This window comes from Fusarium proliferatum (assembly GCF_900067095.1).
Source record: "Fusarium proliferatum ET1 genome assembly, contig: FPRO_scaffold001, whole genome shotgun sequence".
NCBI lineage: Eukaryota > Fungi > Ascomycota > Sordariomycetes > Hypocreales > Nectriaceae > Fusarium > Fusarium proliferatum.
The window spans coordinates 1,204,298-1,221,203 of record NW_022194790.1 but is presented as its reverse complement, the minus strand read 5'-3'; the positions used below and the strand labels follow the sequence as shown (position 1 = coordinate 1,221,203).

The following is a 16,906-nucleotide window of genomic DNA, read 5'->3' as shown; positions in this document are numbered from 1 at the left end:
AAAAAGCAAGTTGACTCTCAAGCTAACGAATGTCAAGGAGAGAGGAGGGTGTGTGAGACATGGTGAAGAAAGCTAACGGCTCGGCTTGAAGACAAAGGAGACGGGTCGGGTCCGAGACATTGAGAAAAAGAAACAGATATTCATGTCCACGGACCGGGATATGAAGAGACGGAGAGAAACAAGACAAGGTGAACCTGGGATGGAATCGGGTTTGAGTTTGTATGATCTGCGATGCTAAGACATTTTGCGGAGGTTTTCAGTTTCATAATAACGCTCAAGACTGGCCTTGAACTTTGACATGTTGAAACAATAAAACACCTTATTAAGCTGTCGAGTTACGCTGCTGGCAGTACATGAAGCTCAAGAGAACGGTGAGGATGCACTAGTCAGCGGTTCAAGCTAGAGTCATTACAAAGCTCGCAACGCCAAGAGCTTATTTCTACTACACTACCAATTACTTTACGAGCATTGACGAAAACATTTTATCTCATGCGTGGCGCCTGTATAATGACGATATTTCCTTTTCCCAGCCGTTTCCGTTATCGTACATCAATGGCTTTTTAATAGTGGGATGCCCACTTGTTTGTGTGTGACACTAATGACTCGACTGAGAACTGATTATGATAACTGATGGACCGAACACGGCGGCCCGCGCTTAGCTTTGGTGTCTCTTCTTCTTGTCTCACTGTGTTGGTGTTCTTCCTTTGGTGCGGCTATGAACTGATGTGGCTGCATAGTTCGCTTAGATATAACAAATAAGAAAAGAAAGAGGCTGAGGGGATATGATACTGGTAGCCTTCTATTTGATGATGGAGACGCTGCAGAATATGGAAACAGACGAGACTTGTGGGGAAGAGTCTCTTTCGTGCATATTGTATTCGGCCGACGGCGAGATCCATATCTGTCTGATGCATGCCTGGGCCTATGTGTTCATATGTATGCGAGTATCTATGCGAGTATCTCAGAGGGGCTATGACGAGAGTTGTCCCTCTCCAGTTTTTGTAGGATCGTCGATTCACAGATGCCCTGTTCATCTGTTGGATCTAAGGTTGGAGGATGTCAGAGGTCCGAGAGCAAAGACCAGGGCCATCTCGGAGGAATTTGAGAGTTTGGCTGTGTGAGATGCTGAATCACTAGGATGTTTGGGAGAGAATACGCGAGTGCAACTGTGCAAACGTGCGAGCAACGATCATCTTTGGAGAAGCGAGAGAGAGTTTTTTTAGTCTTTGTGATATATCGTAAAAAAGATGTCGAGATGGCTGGTTTCAACTGTCTCGGTGCTACGGTAAGAAAAAGAAAGAAAAAAAGGTGCTGCCACTAGAAATGACGAAATTGCCATGATATGATATGATCAGAAGGACTCAATTCAACGTTGAAATTCTCTATTCTATTCCGATTTGAGCAGTCTCTAGCTGAAGGACTGACGTTCGTCTTTCACACGAAGAGGCTCTCGTGCCTGTTGGAAAAAGTTTGTGGCAGCAGGGGTTTGTCACTTACAAGGGTATGATAGCCTCCCAGCTAAACCCCGGGCGGTGCCGTCGTACGGTATATACCCCATACCTGGGCAATAACTGAGCTAGAGCCTAGAGACGCAGACGCAGACGCAGGTGTTGATCTATCCAAGGCTGAGAGAGAGGATCCGCCGTGTGCCGAGCGAGTTTCAGTGAGTGCCCTTGGACGTTGGGGATCGTCTCTCATCTTTTCCACATTCATTGACATCAACATGAACATGGACACGGGGTAGGTTACATGGTAGATCTACTCCGTACTGCCTCGAACATATTTATAATGTATGAGTCTTAGTGGATGAGCAGCCACCGTTCGTTATGAACTGGACCAAGCGCACCGCTCGCCAAGCATAGACTAGAGACTGACAAGAAGAGAGATTCGACCGTTGAAAGATTTTTCATTTCTTTTTCTATTAGCAGATCTGGCCGGTGTTGCCGAATTTTTAAGAATACGATAGTGTCTATTGGCGAGTGAGGCCTCATGAATCTTTATCATGTTCCGTCAAAGCGGAAGAGTATCCGTCATTTTGTTCTCATCTCGTTAGCTAATATTAGCGAGCTCGAGATGCAATGAATGGTTCAGCCTTTATCCAGTTGGACCTAATACTAATCTAGATCCTCGAGGAACGGTTCTTGGCTATGGATATCGGGAATCTTGGGTGCTCTCGTGATGCAGGTACACGTAGCATATCAGATTTGTGTGGTTGGTCGAGATGCTGTGCAGTTGGTTATGGATAGGGATATGCAGATGCCATGTGTGATTGTAATGGATGGTAAGAAATTGGGAGATACTTATTCTATAATTTGTGATATATCATTGTGATTCCTACACTTGTAATAAAACAAACTGAATTGCTTCTTTCATTATCATTCTGCTCGAGTGACCTTGAATGCATTGGATGCGTCACTGTATCCGTAATTCAGTACTGTTAGCCAGGGCAGGGCTGCTGCTGTAAAAGGCCCAATGGACCGTTGACTGTAACTGGGGGCCGCTAGTTTAGACTTTCTCAAAATCACCTTTTTTCTCTGGACCCTGAGTCGACCAAAAAGCAAAAGCAGCCGGAGAAAGGACAAGCTTCCCCTCAGAAAGAACGAGAATAAGGGAAATAACGGCCGTTGAGAAAAGAAGAGACCAAAAGAATGCGGGTGGAAGACAGCCCGACGTTCCGTCCGTCTCCGGCTTTGGCCGACATCTACGGAGGAGCTGTCAAACAGATGAGACTCAGGACGACTATGGGGTTCAGAAAAGCACAGAGCATCTAATTTGAGCCCGGACGCAAGAACAAGTTACGGAGAGAATCGACAACGTTTGAAAGTCGGCGGGAGCTAGGAGTGGTCGGTGCGGATCTTTATGAGGAGCCAAAGCTTACGGGCTGAAGATGTTTTATGTTACTTACGAAGCTCTGATTCTGCATTGATGGGATCGGAACCACAGACCATTCGGAATACTCGGAGCCTCTTTTGCTCTGTCTCCCTCTGACGTCTTCGGAAGCGAATATGGAGAAGCAGACGGACGGCATTGACCGGACTGTTTATTAAGTTAGGCTGTTGAGCAGTACCTCCGGGCTACAGCTACGCAAGCCTAACTATGCCCTTATTCGCATGGTTCCGGGTTCTTCTAATGTCAGGCACAGGCACAACACACGAGATTAGTCCCGTAATCGAACAATTCCGAATGTCTTCTGGAAGCATTCACTGACCAGTCTCTTGCTCTGTACCTCGGTCGAACGAACCAACACACAATCTCAACTCCGAATTCCATTGCCTATCATTGTGGCACAATTGACACGCCGCTTCTGGTCAAAACGCTGACGATCCCTCTACTCACAAGCTTTACTACGTACACTCGGTCTTCTGATGCAATACAACCTCGGTCTGCAGTTACAGTAACTATGGCAATCTGAAGGTTTGGAAAGGATTCCCATGACGCAGACCTCAACGGTCGCGTGAGAAGTGGACTCTTGTCAATGGGAGATATCTGACCTAGACCTAGCATTTTCGCGTGGGGGAGAATTGAGATTACACAACCTGTGAACAAGACACCCTTGATTCGTTCAACTGAAGCTGTCTTAATCAGCCAACTGTCAGCTTTCTTAGTGTTGCTGTTGGGGTTCAGCTGAATCCTCTGCCGGCCGGTGATGATACAATCAAACCACCTGCCACACACAATGGCTCTCTATTGTCGCGCCACGGCCAGACACAGAGTTCACGGTGGCTGTCAAGACCCGAGCCCAGGTACCGAACCCGAACTTGGGGTGAGGTAACCTCGAAACTAGTGCCGACAGGGCGCTACGGGGGAATGTGGTAGACAGGGAGTTTGGGGGTGCAAGGGTCCTTTTGGTGTTGAGGTGAGGCCATGCTATTCCCGAGAGCAACAGCTTGGATGAGGTTTATTGCTCTTGGACTGGCTAGTTATGCAGTACGTGTAGACACTCGTTCTATCTCGGAACTTCTCGTCCCTGGAGTTCAATACTCGCTGTATATCTCGCCTTTCGTACATGACCTGTCGTTTTTTGAGTCTCACTCATAAAGCTGCAACGCCTTGAGAGTCTAAGACGGGCAGTGAAAGCCAGCAAGTTACATGTCGTTTGTTTGCCTGGACAATGTTTGCTTTTCGTCTCTTGTGATTTGCCGTGCTACAGAGCAGCTGTCTAGAATAGCGCCTCCAAGTTCTGGACCCTCGCTTCCGGTTGGCCACATATGACGTTCCATTCCTCAAACATGTGGTTGCCATGCGTTGAGTTGCATTCATGTTGTTGTCTCGCGTGGCTACCGCATGGCTTGAGACTTCTAGGGGTGAGGGATTGTATGGACGGCAGATATCCCCGTCGATGATATACTTGCCTAGCTACTGTAACTCAGCGGTAGATCTCCACAGAGTTTTGAGATCAAGAGCTACTGGAAGGGAACTAAGCTAGTTAGTGATGGGCATTCTTTATGTTGTTTTAGAGGTGAAACTTGAGTCAAGCTGGCCTTGTATGGCTTGTGCTCTGACTTGAGTACCTTACCTTGGAAATAAGTGATAATTAATTGCCTTTGCCACACGCCATATCCGTCAAGCCTTAATTCAACCTGTCAAGTCAAGTCAAGTCAAAGTTGACTAAAAAGAGAGTTTTCCTGTGATTTGGTTACCGAATCTAGAATCTAGATCAGCCTCGTTTCTCACCTGTTTCTGTCTCGGACCATATTCCATAGCCAAGACTTCCCTAAAAGATTCATCCTCACTGTAGCCTTCAGTGGAAGCCGCCGGGCCACCCCAAAAAGCAAGGAGAGCCTGGAGCTTACAGGGCCTGACCCCACTAACAGAAAACCTCCACCCTCCTAGAGGGAACTAACAATGGATCCCAGCTGTTCTATCGTACGACTTCCTGAGCTTGGATTTCCCAACATCCATCCACTTCGCTTTTACTTTTCGCCCTCACTTAGATACACCCTCTATTGCCTGGGGGGTACTGCTAGGCCTACCACGAGGAATAGACGGCTTGTGGAGAAGCCCAAATTTTCTTTCTTTTCTTTTTTTTCCCTATAGTCATGGCTATAATCTCTGTTTGTGGGTGTATCACCCCGTCCACTCTAATTCAACTGGGGGCGTGTGATATCTCAATATCCATGCCATACCATGCCATGCCCTTGCTGTGTCATGGCCATGAGCCATGAGGAGGAGGAGAAGAAGGAGGAGGAGGATATAATATCTGGGGGCGACTCCCCTCTCATATTCATCTCTCGACTGACGAACTCTGCTTCATTCCAACATCCATCTCATTCCTTTACTCATCCGCTACTCTACCAACCTCGACATATCCAGCAGTTACACGAAGCATTGTCGACATTTCTCAAGACTCTATCTATTCCATACTCACCCTCAGCCTTCAAGAGGTGCCTCTCTTACTACTCCTTCAGCTGTAATACCTCACACTCTTCACAATGGCTCTGTCATATCAACAAACCAGGCTCATCCGGGGCACCATCCCCGCCCTCACCGACCACGGGGAGCGCATCACCACCATCTTCTACCGCAACATGCTCCGTGATCACCCCGAGCTCAACGACTACTTCAACACCGTCAACCAGGCCAACGGTCGCCAGCCTCGTGCCCTCACCGCCGTCATCCTCAGCTACGCCAACAACATCAACCACATCACAGAGCTCATCCCCAAGATGGAACGCATGTGCCACAAGCACTGCTCCCTGGGCATCAAGCCAGAGCATTATGGTATCGTCGAGAAGTATCTCATCGCCGCCTTCGCTGAAGTCCTCGGTCCTGCCATGACACCACAGGTCAGAGAGGCTTGGCAGAAGGCCTACTGGATGCTTGCCAAGATGCTCATCGGTCGTGAGGCTCAGCTCTATCGTGACTTTGGCAAGTGGCAGGGCTACCGCAAGTTCCGCATCGAGAAGAAGGTTGAAGAGTCTGACGACATCTACTCCTTCTACCTCGTTCCTGTCGACGGCAAGCGTCTTCCTCCCTTCCAGCCTGGACAGTATGTCTCTGTTCAGGTGCCCATTGCCGACAAGGGCTATGTCCAGTCTCGCCAGTACTCCCTGAGCGAGGCTCCTCGACCTGACTACTATCGCGTCACCGTCAAGCGAGACGAAGGACTTCACATGACCCGCAGCGGTCGATATCTCGGAGGCGATGCCCTCAACCCCGGTGTTGTCTCCAACCTCCTTATCGACATGAAGGACGAGGGCGATATTGTTGAGTTGACTCACCCCGCTGGCGAGTTCTACCTTGACATGTCCAACACTTCTAACGTTCCCATCGTTCTCATCTCTGCCGGTGTTGGTGTCACTCCCATGATGTCCATCCTGAACACCGTTTCCGAGCGCCAGCCTCACCGTCCTGTCTCCTGGATCCACGGCTCTCGCCGCTCCGTTCCCTTCTACGACCAAGTCCGACGCATCGCACGCAACCGTCCCAGCTTCCGCACCAACATCTTCAAGACCCATCTCGCCGAGTCCGACGTCTACGGTATCACCTACGATCACGACTTCCGCATGGATCTTGCCAAGGTCGACAAGGAAGACCTTTACCTCTGCAACAGCTCTACCGAGTACTACATCTGTGGGCCTGAGCAGTTCATGCTCGAGATGGCCGAGTACCTCAAGGCTCAAAAGGTCGACGCCCCTCGTATGCATTTTGAGCTCTTCAGCACTGGTGACATGGAGTTTAAGGTCGATAACCTGAGCATTGGCTCTGCGTCAAAGGCAAATTCCATCAACAGTAACGAGGCCAGATGCCCCAGTTCCGGAGCCATCTCTACCAATGGTGCTACCTGCCCCTTCTCATGAGTTTGGACCATATCTGAACAGAACGAACAAAAAATAAAACCATCTATGGGGCTCTCGGTCATGGGCTAGATTACGGGAAGTGATGAGGCGTTACGGGTTAGGCGCATATCTTATTCTTTATCGATGTATCTCTTGTTATAAGATTCCCTTTGACAAATATTCTCTCTGTCAAACCATAATACATGTTCATGTTCTACTTCTACACTACACGATCAAAGGGTTTCGACGACACATTGGGCTTATCTGAATGAAACGGCAGGAAGGAAAAGTGCGAGATTCAGGATGGGATTGGGAGGTATCTAGAAAGCGAAAAGAGAATTCAACTGAATTTCATTGTTCTACCTGAATCAACAAACATGCTAAGGCATGATACTCCATCTATATAACCACAACTATACCAAATAATGAGCGAATAAATTGGTGTATACGTGGTCCCGTACTCGCTTCTCAAGCGATCCCCCCGTCTTTGCCCGCTCCGGTAGCATGGCAGGGTAGGCTGGCCAAAAACATATCAAATCAGGAGATTGATGACGAACAAAGGAAAACCCCGCGTATGCAAGTGAAGGATAGGAGAAACGAAAGAAGAATACCGGCTGTTCCGTTACTGTTCGTAGTTATGAAACTTCTTCCAATGCTTGAGCAGATTGTCCTGCCTCGTAAACTTTGACTTACACCCCTCGAAACCACAGATCCTCTCCTCGGTGAGGATACCCTTGCTCGCTGCGTAGGTTTTATGAGAGGTTCGGTAGTGGCGATCCATGTCCCGCTGCTCTGCCTTGGTGACGTTACAGTTGGGATCGGCTTTGCATTTGACAGGCTTGTTGTGGGTTTTCATGTGTTTGCTGCGTCGTATTAGTCAAAACATTCTTTGTTTCATGTTTGCAAACTTTACTTCAAGTCTCTGTTGCCGCCGAAGAAGCGGTCACATTCTGAACAGTAGTGCGGAGTGGTGCCCTGGACTGTAGACGATGAAGCCTCCGGTAGAGCTGAGATGTCGTTAGCTTGTTTCTGTTTCAACTAGAGATGGATGTAACATACTAGGCTCGGCAGTTGGATAGGAGCTGGGGTAATTCTGGGTTGCATAACCGGACCCTGAACTCAGTAAAACCTCATTGGGGTTGACAGTTGCAGGTTGCTGCGTCATGTAATACAACATGCTTGGATCCTGAGTCTCTGGGGCACTCGTGTCTGTTGCGTATACACCTGAGTTGAAGTCAGAGACTTGTGAGTCAGCGCTCTACTGGCTCTGACTTGGACCAGCCTGGCTGTATGAGGCAAAGCCCTGGGTATCAGTATATCCAGGGTATGAGGCTTCGGAAATCAGATTGGGATCAATGGGGATGTCGTCCTGTTGAGATTGGTGAGATCTGCTGGAACGACTGTGTCTGTGAGAACGGTCGCTTCGTCGTGACATGTCTAGAATATGGTCACTCTTAGAGTATGACTTATAGAAGAGCTGAATGGATGGTGGGTATCACTGAAAGGACCTGAAAGCCTTGATATTAGCTCTTGACAGGATATTTGAAGGTAAATTTATACTCATTGAAAGAGCCTCTTTGGAGGCCGGCCGGGGGCCGACAGCACATTCTCATCTCTTTGATGTTTGATAGTGCTGGCTGGATCAATACTTGAACAAGGGAAGGGTTGAGAACAAGATAGAAAATCTCAGATACTGAAAGGCGGAATACTCAATGGCGTAGCGAGGATATGAGACAACTCGCGATATCACGAGTCTGCCTCGTCCGACATTTGCGAGCCAAATACAGACCAATTTCGGTGGGATTCGTCATTTTGGTTGGAAGATTCAATGAAGATAAATGTCAGATAAGGCGATCGAGAATATTGGAGGCCGGCTTGGGAGATGCAGATGTTGGTCACCCCGCATGATGCGATGTGATTGACTGATGGGCCTCCCAAACTGGCCGGCCTCCGACATGAGGCTTGGACGAGGCAGATCTTGGGATTTGAAAGAGTGTAAAAAGTCTGAGAAGCTGAAGAGCTCGAGGCCTCTTGGGCGATAAGAAACCATATAAGAGTAACATTCTCTTCGAATGGCTGACTTTGTAACTGCAAACTGCTCTTGTCGAGCATACACTCCAGCCTATTGCACAAACAAGGCCCTTGATAGCAAAACCAATCATGGCTACTGGTAAGCTGGCCCTCCATCAATGAAATCTACAATAACTAACGGTCAACAGACGACATCATCTCGCTCAAGTCCAGGCAGAAACGCCGTCTCTATGAGCCCATCGTTCTGTACAAGGCTCTCACTGAGATCACCCACGAACAAGGCGCTCTTCGTCCTGCTGAGGCCCCAGAACGGCCCAGAACCGAAGAAGAGCGATACCATCACTTTCTACATAAGCTCGCAAGTATCTGTGATAGCACAAAGGGCGGTAAGACCGTCACTTCAATCGCCATACTCGATGAGGAAGAAAAGTACAAATACATCTTTGCTTGCAACCAGATATCCGATGGAGACCTCGACGATACACAAGATCTCCTGACGACAGTCATAGAAAGTCTGTATGGCTTTCATTCATTTCCTTTGGATAAGAAGAAGACTGTTGAGAGTGAGCTTCTGAAGAAGATTGTCTCATTCAACTCGTCAAGGATCAACTGCTATCTTAATGCACTAAAGGCGAAGAACATTGTGGATTGCCTTGAGTACTGCCAGCTGCAGACAGACACAGCCAGTAAGTTAGACTACCGGTATCCCAAGATACAAATTAAAGCTCACAAGAGATATAGACACCTCGGTTGAGGAGGGTTTGAGGAGTCTTGAAAGAGCTATTGAGGATACAACATTCAAGAACATGGGCGATAACGAGTGTAAGACCCATGGGTCTCGTGTATTGCCACAGGAACTAATCAGGAACCAGACTTTGAAACTTATAACACGATTCAACAAGCGCTCGAGGCGTTTCTTACCCGTGAAGTCAAAAGCTACGTCGACAAACGGGCCACCAATGGTCGCTTCAGCGAAGGCCGGAGCTTTGTATGCTGGTCAGAGTTACGACATAGCCTATCGCGTCTCCAGAGCTACAAGAAAACTATCCAAGATCTCATCGCAGCAGAGAGAGAATGGCCAGATATTTTCCAGGAATTCGAAGTTGTTTCAGTAGAGTCCAGTCAGACAGAGCCCAACCCCCTCGGTAAGAAGAGCGAGAAAGCTTCCAACATTATCGGGCGTATGTGCAGCAATGAAGCTTCACGACAGCGATATTGTGATCTTGCGCAGAACCTGCAGAGGATGTTTGACTTGGATGACCGTATACAAACGCAGTGCACCAAATCTACTTTCAAGCCAATTGTACACTGCGAAATATTGGTCCTCGAGTGGATAATGGGCCTCAATCGAGAACTGGCTCAGAAACATCACCCAGGGGTCACGTTCTTCAATGGCTGGAGCTACATTGGGAGCAGTAAACCGGCATGCCAGCTTTGCCGCTACTACTTCGGCGCTGCAGGTCAACACAACGGTATCCGCACTCGAGCAGGCCATGGCAACCTTTACATCAACTGGCGGTTTCCAGATCTTCACGAATCCGGCGGGACTTTCGGTCAAACACGACGACAGAGCATCTTCAACTCGATGATAGAGAAGATTCGGCAGGATGCTTTTGGGGTCTTGGTGATGAGGAACTCGGAGGGTAAAAGGCATGACTCGAGTACCCATCCTCTCATGTCGGTGCGGTATACGGACGTTCAGACGGAGTTGAGTGTTGGTGATCTCCCCGATGTCGATGAACTGGGCGAGGGTTTTGCTACGGGGCTCAGTCTGGACTCGCCGAGCAATAGTTTGGAGGAGTCGGACTTTGATGATGAGGATGGTGGAACGACTCTTTGATGAGACTTGTTTTATTTCGGAGTGTTCATTTTGTGTCTTTTCTTTCTTTAAGCTGTATCTCGTTTATATCTTCAACACGTGTTCCTATAACTTCGATGATGTATAGCTTAGTGGTCATTTCGCTTGTGCCAGGGAGCGGTAGCCTCAAGAAGGTCCTTGTGAAGCTGGCTATCACCACTGGTCTTGTACACTTCGTCAATGATGTTGTTACGCTGCATGAAGATCAGGAAGCCACCCCAGACGAAGTCAGCATAGCTAGGGGTCTTTCCCAGGAAGAAAGGTCCCTCTGAGTTCTCCTTCAAGAGAGCCTCAACCTCTTGTATATGTGCTTTCGCGTTATCCCAAGCCTGCTGGCCGCCATTCTCCTGGTGAAGCTCATCAAGAGGCTTGCCGGCCATCTTGGATCGTGTCTCGTGCCAGTAAGGGATGCTCTTTTCGCTGAGGATGTTGTTGGGAACGGTGTAGAAGTATACGGGCCGAAGGGCGCTCATGAGATTTGGCATGATGGAGAAGAGTTTGGCGAGGACGGGTGAGTCCTTGTGGACCGAGGGCTCAGGGTGGTCCTTCTCGACGCGCTCGAGGATCTTGTTGGAGTCCATGATGTACTCTCCATCGGGGAACTTGACGGTTGGGATGGTCCATGTTCCAGTGGATGGATTGGCGGGAACACTGAAGAGTGTTAGTTGGGTTGTTGTGAGTGACATTGACGACTTACTGAGGCTCAAGAGTGGGCTTGATGTCGGGGTACTCGAGCTGGCCATTGATCAATAAAAGAAGCGGTTACTATGGGTTTCTTGACGTACCCATTCGGTCTTGTAGTCAATTCCCTTGAAGTTCAGGAGGAATCTAGCTATTGTACAGTTAGTAATATGTCATGAGGGGTAGCAGTAGCTTGACTCACTCTTCCATGGGTTGAGAGACCAAGCACCGACAGGATCTCGGCTTGGGAGATCAAAGAGGACGTATTGCTCAGATGACATTGTGAGTTATTGGTGATGGTGAAGGAATTGTCTGGCGTAATGATTGAGTTGAAGTTGTAAAGATGAAAGGGGATCCTTACGAATATGTCATTATCGGTTAATCTACACGAGCTCCAAGCTCATGAGGGGGGAAAGGAGGGGCAATAGTGGGGAGCTGAGCTGTCATGGATGGAGATCTTCGGTTCTGGGTGGAGGAATCTGGTCAACGAATCAGAGTTGATCTTGGGGACATGCAACTCGAGACTATCTTGAAAGAACCCAACAGAATTTGTGCTCTATCAGGTACAGCCGCTGTAACTAAGGTATGTGGTGGACATTGCGTTGTTAGTCATGCGTCATGTCTATAGTGGATGGACCCCTGTTTCTGACTCGGGGACCGTAAGCTCAAGCTATAAAACATTCTCAGCCATCAAACTGCATCATCCAAAGACCCTTTGTTGGCAGAACATTTATTGACCATCAGCTTATATAGATATCTTTATTTTATTAGATGTCCAATCTTGAGTGATTGGAGGGAGAGTCCAGATTAGGCATCCAAGTTTGGGGGCTGGGAAAATCAAGTGAAGTAGCAATAATGGCGAGTTTTGAGCTGTCATCATGAGTACACCACTCTCCTCAAGGCAAGACAAACACTGCATCAATTAACAAGGAGAAACACCCCTTGCAAGACTCGATGCAGGGGGGAAATTTTGTGGTGCGCCTGGCAGCCTTTTGATGATGACAAGGGATAAATGATGGTGTCGACTTTTTCAATCGAGACAACTCAACCATGAAGCGCATTCTGTAAACACAAAGCCATGTCAAGTTAGCAAACCTCCGACCTGAAGAATCTCAGGGATTTTCTTTTCCTTAGACAGGTGCTGCATGTCATCATGCAAGGCTTGATGCTCACATATCGTTATCGCCACCAGCACAACATGAAACCGCCATCTTGGTCGGCTAACTACACTATCAACTTGGGTTTATGAATCTCCCTCAGCCTTGCAGGGATAGAAGCGACACACAAGATGGACCTTTCAACACGGAATTCCGTGTCACCACTAACAAAAAAGCCAAGACAGTGGGGAACATGGAAGTGCGAGAGCGACAGGATCTACCTAAGCATTTTACCCCTGTCGCTATGCAAGCACCACTCAGCCCCCAAAAAGAGGATCGGCGGACCAATTCAACATGGTCCAAATCCTTCGACGTCACAGATAGCAATACTGTTGGCTGAACCTTGGGCTGAGACACAGCCACTGAGTCTTGCACGATGTAGTAGTTAGTAGTTAAGTATTGAATCCTTCTCCATGTGCCTAGAATTAGCTCCTTGCATTGCATACAAGAGACCCTGAGGCCCCCACCTCAGTTCTTCCATTTCTTGCAGCTCTTGTCTCGTCATACAGCTCAGCGATAAGCATAAGCGCAGCAATACACAAAACAATGGCCACGATACAAAGCACTGCACAGCCCAACACGCTAGAAACGCCCTACTTACCACACCGTCCTACAACTCCAAGGTCAGTAAAATACAGCTCTATTTCTCTTCCAACAGCTAACTCGACATAGAGTAATTCGCACCGTTGTCCACGATGAAGGTCTTCCAGAAGTTGTTCACTCAAATCAACCCATAAATCCCACAGAATACTACGATGCTCCGATACCAGTAGACTCGGAAACAGACAAACGATACAACGAAGCTCCCATTCCAGTCACAACACTCGACAAAGATGAACCTGCACCTCCGCTGCCAGTTCGTCCATCTTCTATTACACCGCAGCCTCAGCAACCCTACCCCTACGGCCCAGGCGGCTATGCTCAGCCACCGCAACTACTGCCTTACAACAGTAATAAGGTCGTAACGTATGTGACACCACTCGACCAGCTTGGAGACCACCCAAAGTTTGTGGATTGTCCGTTCTGCAGATATCGTGCAGAGACACGAGTGAAGAAGGTGTCTTCAAAAATGACACAGTGAGACCCTCAAAGCAGTTCCTAGAAACCTTCCATGCTAACAGTCTCTAGTGTCTCTGCAACAGTCCTCGGATTCACAACGATAGCTGGGGCTGTTGTTCCTTATGCTGGGAAGTGGCACTCTCACACAGCTCACTACTGCAGCAACTGTGATCACAAGGTGGCAATTCGAAAATGGGGATCCAGTCAGATGAAACCCCAAGGGACACCCGATTATCTGAGGGAGGTATCGAGATATGGTCCTACTCACTCACCGAGCATGTCCAGTAGCTCGACGAGAGGTTAAAGATGATCTATATGAATGATAATAAGGGATTTACCAGGACGAGAAACGGTTTTCAAAGAGACGGGAGCTTTTGATCGAGTTCGATATCTAAACGACAGAGGCTCATGTCACAGTATTTAATTTGATTTTAAAGGCATGAATATCAAGTTCACGAATTGTAAATGTGCAGTTATAGGTGCCCCCTCCAGTCAGATTGTTGGCGGATAAGTACGCAAATCTCGAACTGCTTCATCGACAAGTCTCACTGGACAGACTCTTATGGGTAATATGTACCTGTCAAAGAGCATTAATCGACTGTTGAAGATGGCTTTGTCTGGCCAATCATACACTGTGGTAATGTCGATCAGGGTATTTCACGGGGCCTGTCAGATGCTTATTTTCTACCCTACCCTGTCAGATCTCAGTTGAAGCTCATATGAATTACACGAGTGCTTTATCAGTTTGTAGAGAACAACCGTTGTGTTGTATGCTGTCAAAATTTAGTTTTAACGAAATGTTTTCCCGCCTGTAGGGTGTTTTTAAGTACCCCATCAGAACCAGAATCAGTGCTATAACTCTGGATCAGTAGGATCCCAGTACCGGGGACTTGGACAAAAATAGACTCAATTGAGAAAAGATACGCCTAAAACTCCTCATACGATGCCGATTCTGGATATAAGATGCTTGTATTCACTGTAATTGGCTCGGACGCAGTAAAATCGCTTTGTGGCGTCAGTTAACTGCGGGACTAACACCTTGAAGCAAGTACATGTACTTAGGGGTTCAAAGCGCAATTTCTCAACACCAGTTTCACTCCAACACCTCCAACCTCTCACACGGCACCTCCAACCTCGTCGTCGCACAGCCTCTCAGCAATGGAAGAATCAACAGAACACCACGACATTCTCGTTATAGGAGCTGGTCTCTCCGGTATCAATACGGCCCATGTTCTCAACCAAAGACTCCCCCACCGCTCGTATACGATCCTCGAGGCGCAATCGGCCATTGGCGGAACATGGCGCTTCTTTCGATACCCAGGCTTTCGATCCGACTCATTCATGACAGCCTTTGGCCTGCCATGGCATCCTTGGAAACATAAACATAAGATGGCGCAGGCGGGCGAGATCGTGGACTATCTGGAAGAGGCTGTTGATGCAGCAGGCTTGAGGAACAAGATTCGGTTCCAACATAAGATGCTGGCATGCGAATGGCGAACAGACGAGCAGAATTGGAAGATAGAAGTTGATGCGGACGGTCAGCGAAAGACGTTTATCGCCAACTTCGTCATCAGCTGCGTGGGGTACTATGCGTACGACAAGGCTTTTCCGACAACAATTCCAGGCCTCAAGGGTTTCGGAGGACAGGTCGTTCACCCTCAATGGTGGCCTGAAGACCTCGACTACTCTGGCAAACGCGTCATCGTCATCGGATCAGGAGCCACAGCGATCACAATTGTCCCATCACTTGCTGAGAAGGCAGGGATGGTGACTATGCTCCAGCGCAGTCCATCCTTCGTCATCTCCCGACCCACGACTTCCAGTATCGACTCTTGCTTGAAGTACCTGCTCCCCTTCTCATTAGCACACTGGTTGGTTTATTGGAAAGATGTGTTGCTCGAGGTCTTTTCCACACAGTTCCTCCTCAACTTCCCTGCATTGGGTCGCAAGGTTTTGATGGGGGAGATGCAAAAGGCACTGCCCAAAGACATTGACGTTAATGTTCACTTTAACCCCAGGTACAATCCCTTCCAACAACGACTCTGCATGTGTCCAGATGAGGACTTCTTCAAGGCTCTGCATCAGGACAACTGCGAGATTGTGACAGACACAATCGAGACTGTTACAAAAGACGGTATTTTGCTCAAATCTGGTCGCAAGCTCGAAGCTGATATAATCGTTACCGCAACGGGATTATACTTCCAACTCTTCGGCGGCATAGCCCCTCTAGTAGACGGGCAGCCCATCGAGGTTGGCTCACACTACGCCTGGCGTGGTTGCATGGTCGACTCTGTCCCTAACATGGGCTTCGTGATGGGCTACGTGACAACATCCTGGACGCCCGGCGCAGACATTATGGCCAAGACATTGATAAGTGTTATAAAGGAAATGGAGAAGACGGGGTCAACGAGTGTTATGCCCGTGCTCGACGAAAAGGATAGGAGCAAGCCGCAGAAGCTACCCGTCAGTGCTACTAGCAGTTATTTTGTCAAGGCTGCGGACCGTATGCCAAAGGTGACTGATGAAGGTCCGTGGTATGGACGGGTGAACTTGGCCAAGGATTGGTGGGCGTGGTTAATGGGTGATATGTCGAGTGGGCTTCTCTACAGCGGAGGACAAAGGAAGAAGGATATTTGAGACGTAGATATTTGAGAGAAAGAATAACGCCACGGGTTTGCTCTTGGGATTTGTTGGATCTTTATGGCGTTTGCCTGGATCCGACACTCCCGGAGGATCGCTTGCTGACACGATTTATGAATGATGAGAATTGGCATTACCTTATAAGCTTATCAGGATCCTTGCGATGTCATATCTTACATGTAACTCATGCTGACCAATTCTGAGCATCTGAATTGAGACTTGTTGGTCTTCCTTTCTGCCAAGGCTATTGGCTGCTGAAGATTCCTCTATTGTCGAAGTCGGGCTTGGGCCTAGAGCTAGCACAATCGAAGCAAAACGCCCCAAGCTCTTCCCGATTGGCTGTTTTACTATTTAGTTATTCTCCGATCGGTTTACTTTGATGATCAAACAATCTCGATCACGATCAAGATTCATTTGTATTTACTCATTTGCACTGGCTGATAACAGCACAGAACTATTATTCTCGGTTATATCCCTCGCCTGAACAACCCTGCCATATCCACGCCAACTTTCTATCAACGTCTTCGGTCTGGCGAATCTCAAGATCTGAAATAATGGGACACCTGAGCCTACGCCGCTCCATGGCATCCACGCGGGCCGGAGTTTAGACTAATCTAGTCTAAAGTCAATTCCCTTGCTCTTGGTCGATCCAGGCAGATCGAGACTGGTAAGTCACAGGTCACATATCACCTGCTTGACTT

At 48.2% G+C, this 16,906-nt stretch overlaps 6 protein-coding genes across 6 annotated transcripts; 4 read left to right on the top strand and 2 right to left on the bottom strand.

Moving 5' to 3' along the window:
* Positions 1-5,432: 5,432 nt before the first annotated feature.
* Positions 5,433-6,800, top strand: FPRO_01677 (putative flavohemoglobin; the record flags this gene model as incomplete). The annotated part of the gene is made up of 1 exon (XM_031228817.1): positions 5,433-6,800. The coding sequence occupies one exon, from the start codon at positions 5,433-5,435 to the stop codon at positions 6,798-6,800; it is 1,368 nt and encodes a 455-aa protein (XP_031074796.1).
* A 601-nt stretch (positions 6,801-7,401) lies between these two features.
* On the bottom strand, positions 7,402-8,214 carry FPRO_01678 (uncharacterized protein; the record flags this gene model as incomplete). The annotated part of the gene is made up of 4 exons (XM_031228805.1): positions 7,402-7,642; positions 7,693-7,786; positions 7,839-8,003; positions 8,052-8,214. 4 exons carry the CDS (start codon positions 8,212-8,214, stop codon positions 7,402-7,404), a joined length of 663 nt encoding a protein of 220 aa, XP_031074795.1.
* A 725-nt stretch (positions 8,215-8,939) lies between these two features.
* FPRO_01679 (uncharacterized protein) lies at positions 8,940-10,650 on the top strand (the record flags this gene model as incomplete). The annotated part of the gene is made up of 4 exons (XM_031228794.1): positions 8,940-8,949; positions 8,999-9,496; positions 9,552-9,632; positions 9,683-10,650. 4 exons carry the CDS (start codon positions 8,940-8,942, stop codon positions 10,648-10,650), a joined length of 1,557 nt encoding a protein of 518 aa, XP_031074794.1.
* A 107-nt stretch (positions 10,651-10,757) lies between these two features.
* On the bottom strand, positions 10,758-11,630 carry FPRO_01680 (uncharacterized protein; the record flags this gene model as incomplete). The annotated part of the gene is made up of 4 exons (XM_031228783.1): positions 10,758-11,319; positions 11,366-11,403; positions 11,454-11,500; positions 11,552-11,630. The coding sequence occupies 4 exons, from the start codon at positions 11,628-11,630 to the stop codon at positions 10,758-10,760; spliced, it is 726 nt and encodes a 241-aa protein (XP_031074793.1).
* Positions 11,631-13,052: 1,422 nt separating this feature from the next.
* FPRO_01681 (uncharacterized protein) lies at positions 13,053-13,869 on the top strand (the record flags this gene model as incomplete). The annotated part of the gene is made up of 3 exons (XM_031228772.1): positions 13,053-13,129; positions 13,179-13,583; positions 13,635-13,869. 3 exons carry the CDS (start codon positions 13,053-13,055, stop codon positions 13,867-13,869), a joined length of 717 nt encoding a protein of 238 aa, XP_031074792.1.
* Positions 13,870-14,723: 854 nt separating this feature from the next.
* Positions 14,724-16,202, top strand: FPRO_01682 (uncharacterized protein; the record flags this gene model as incomplete). The annotated part of the gene is made up of 1 exon (XM_031228761.1): positions 14,724-16,202. One exon carries the CDS (start codon positions 14,724-14,726, stop codon positions 16,200-16,202), a length of 1,479 nt encoding a protein of 492 aa, XP_031074791.1.
* Positions 16,203-16,906: the final 704 nt, after the last annotated feature.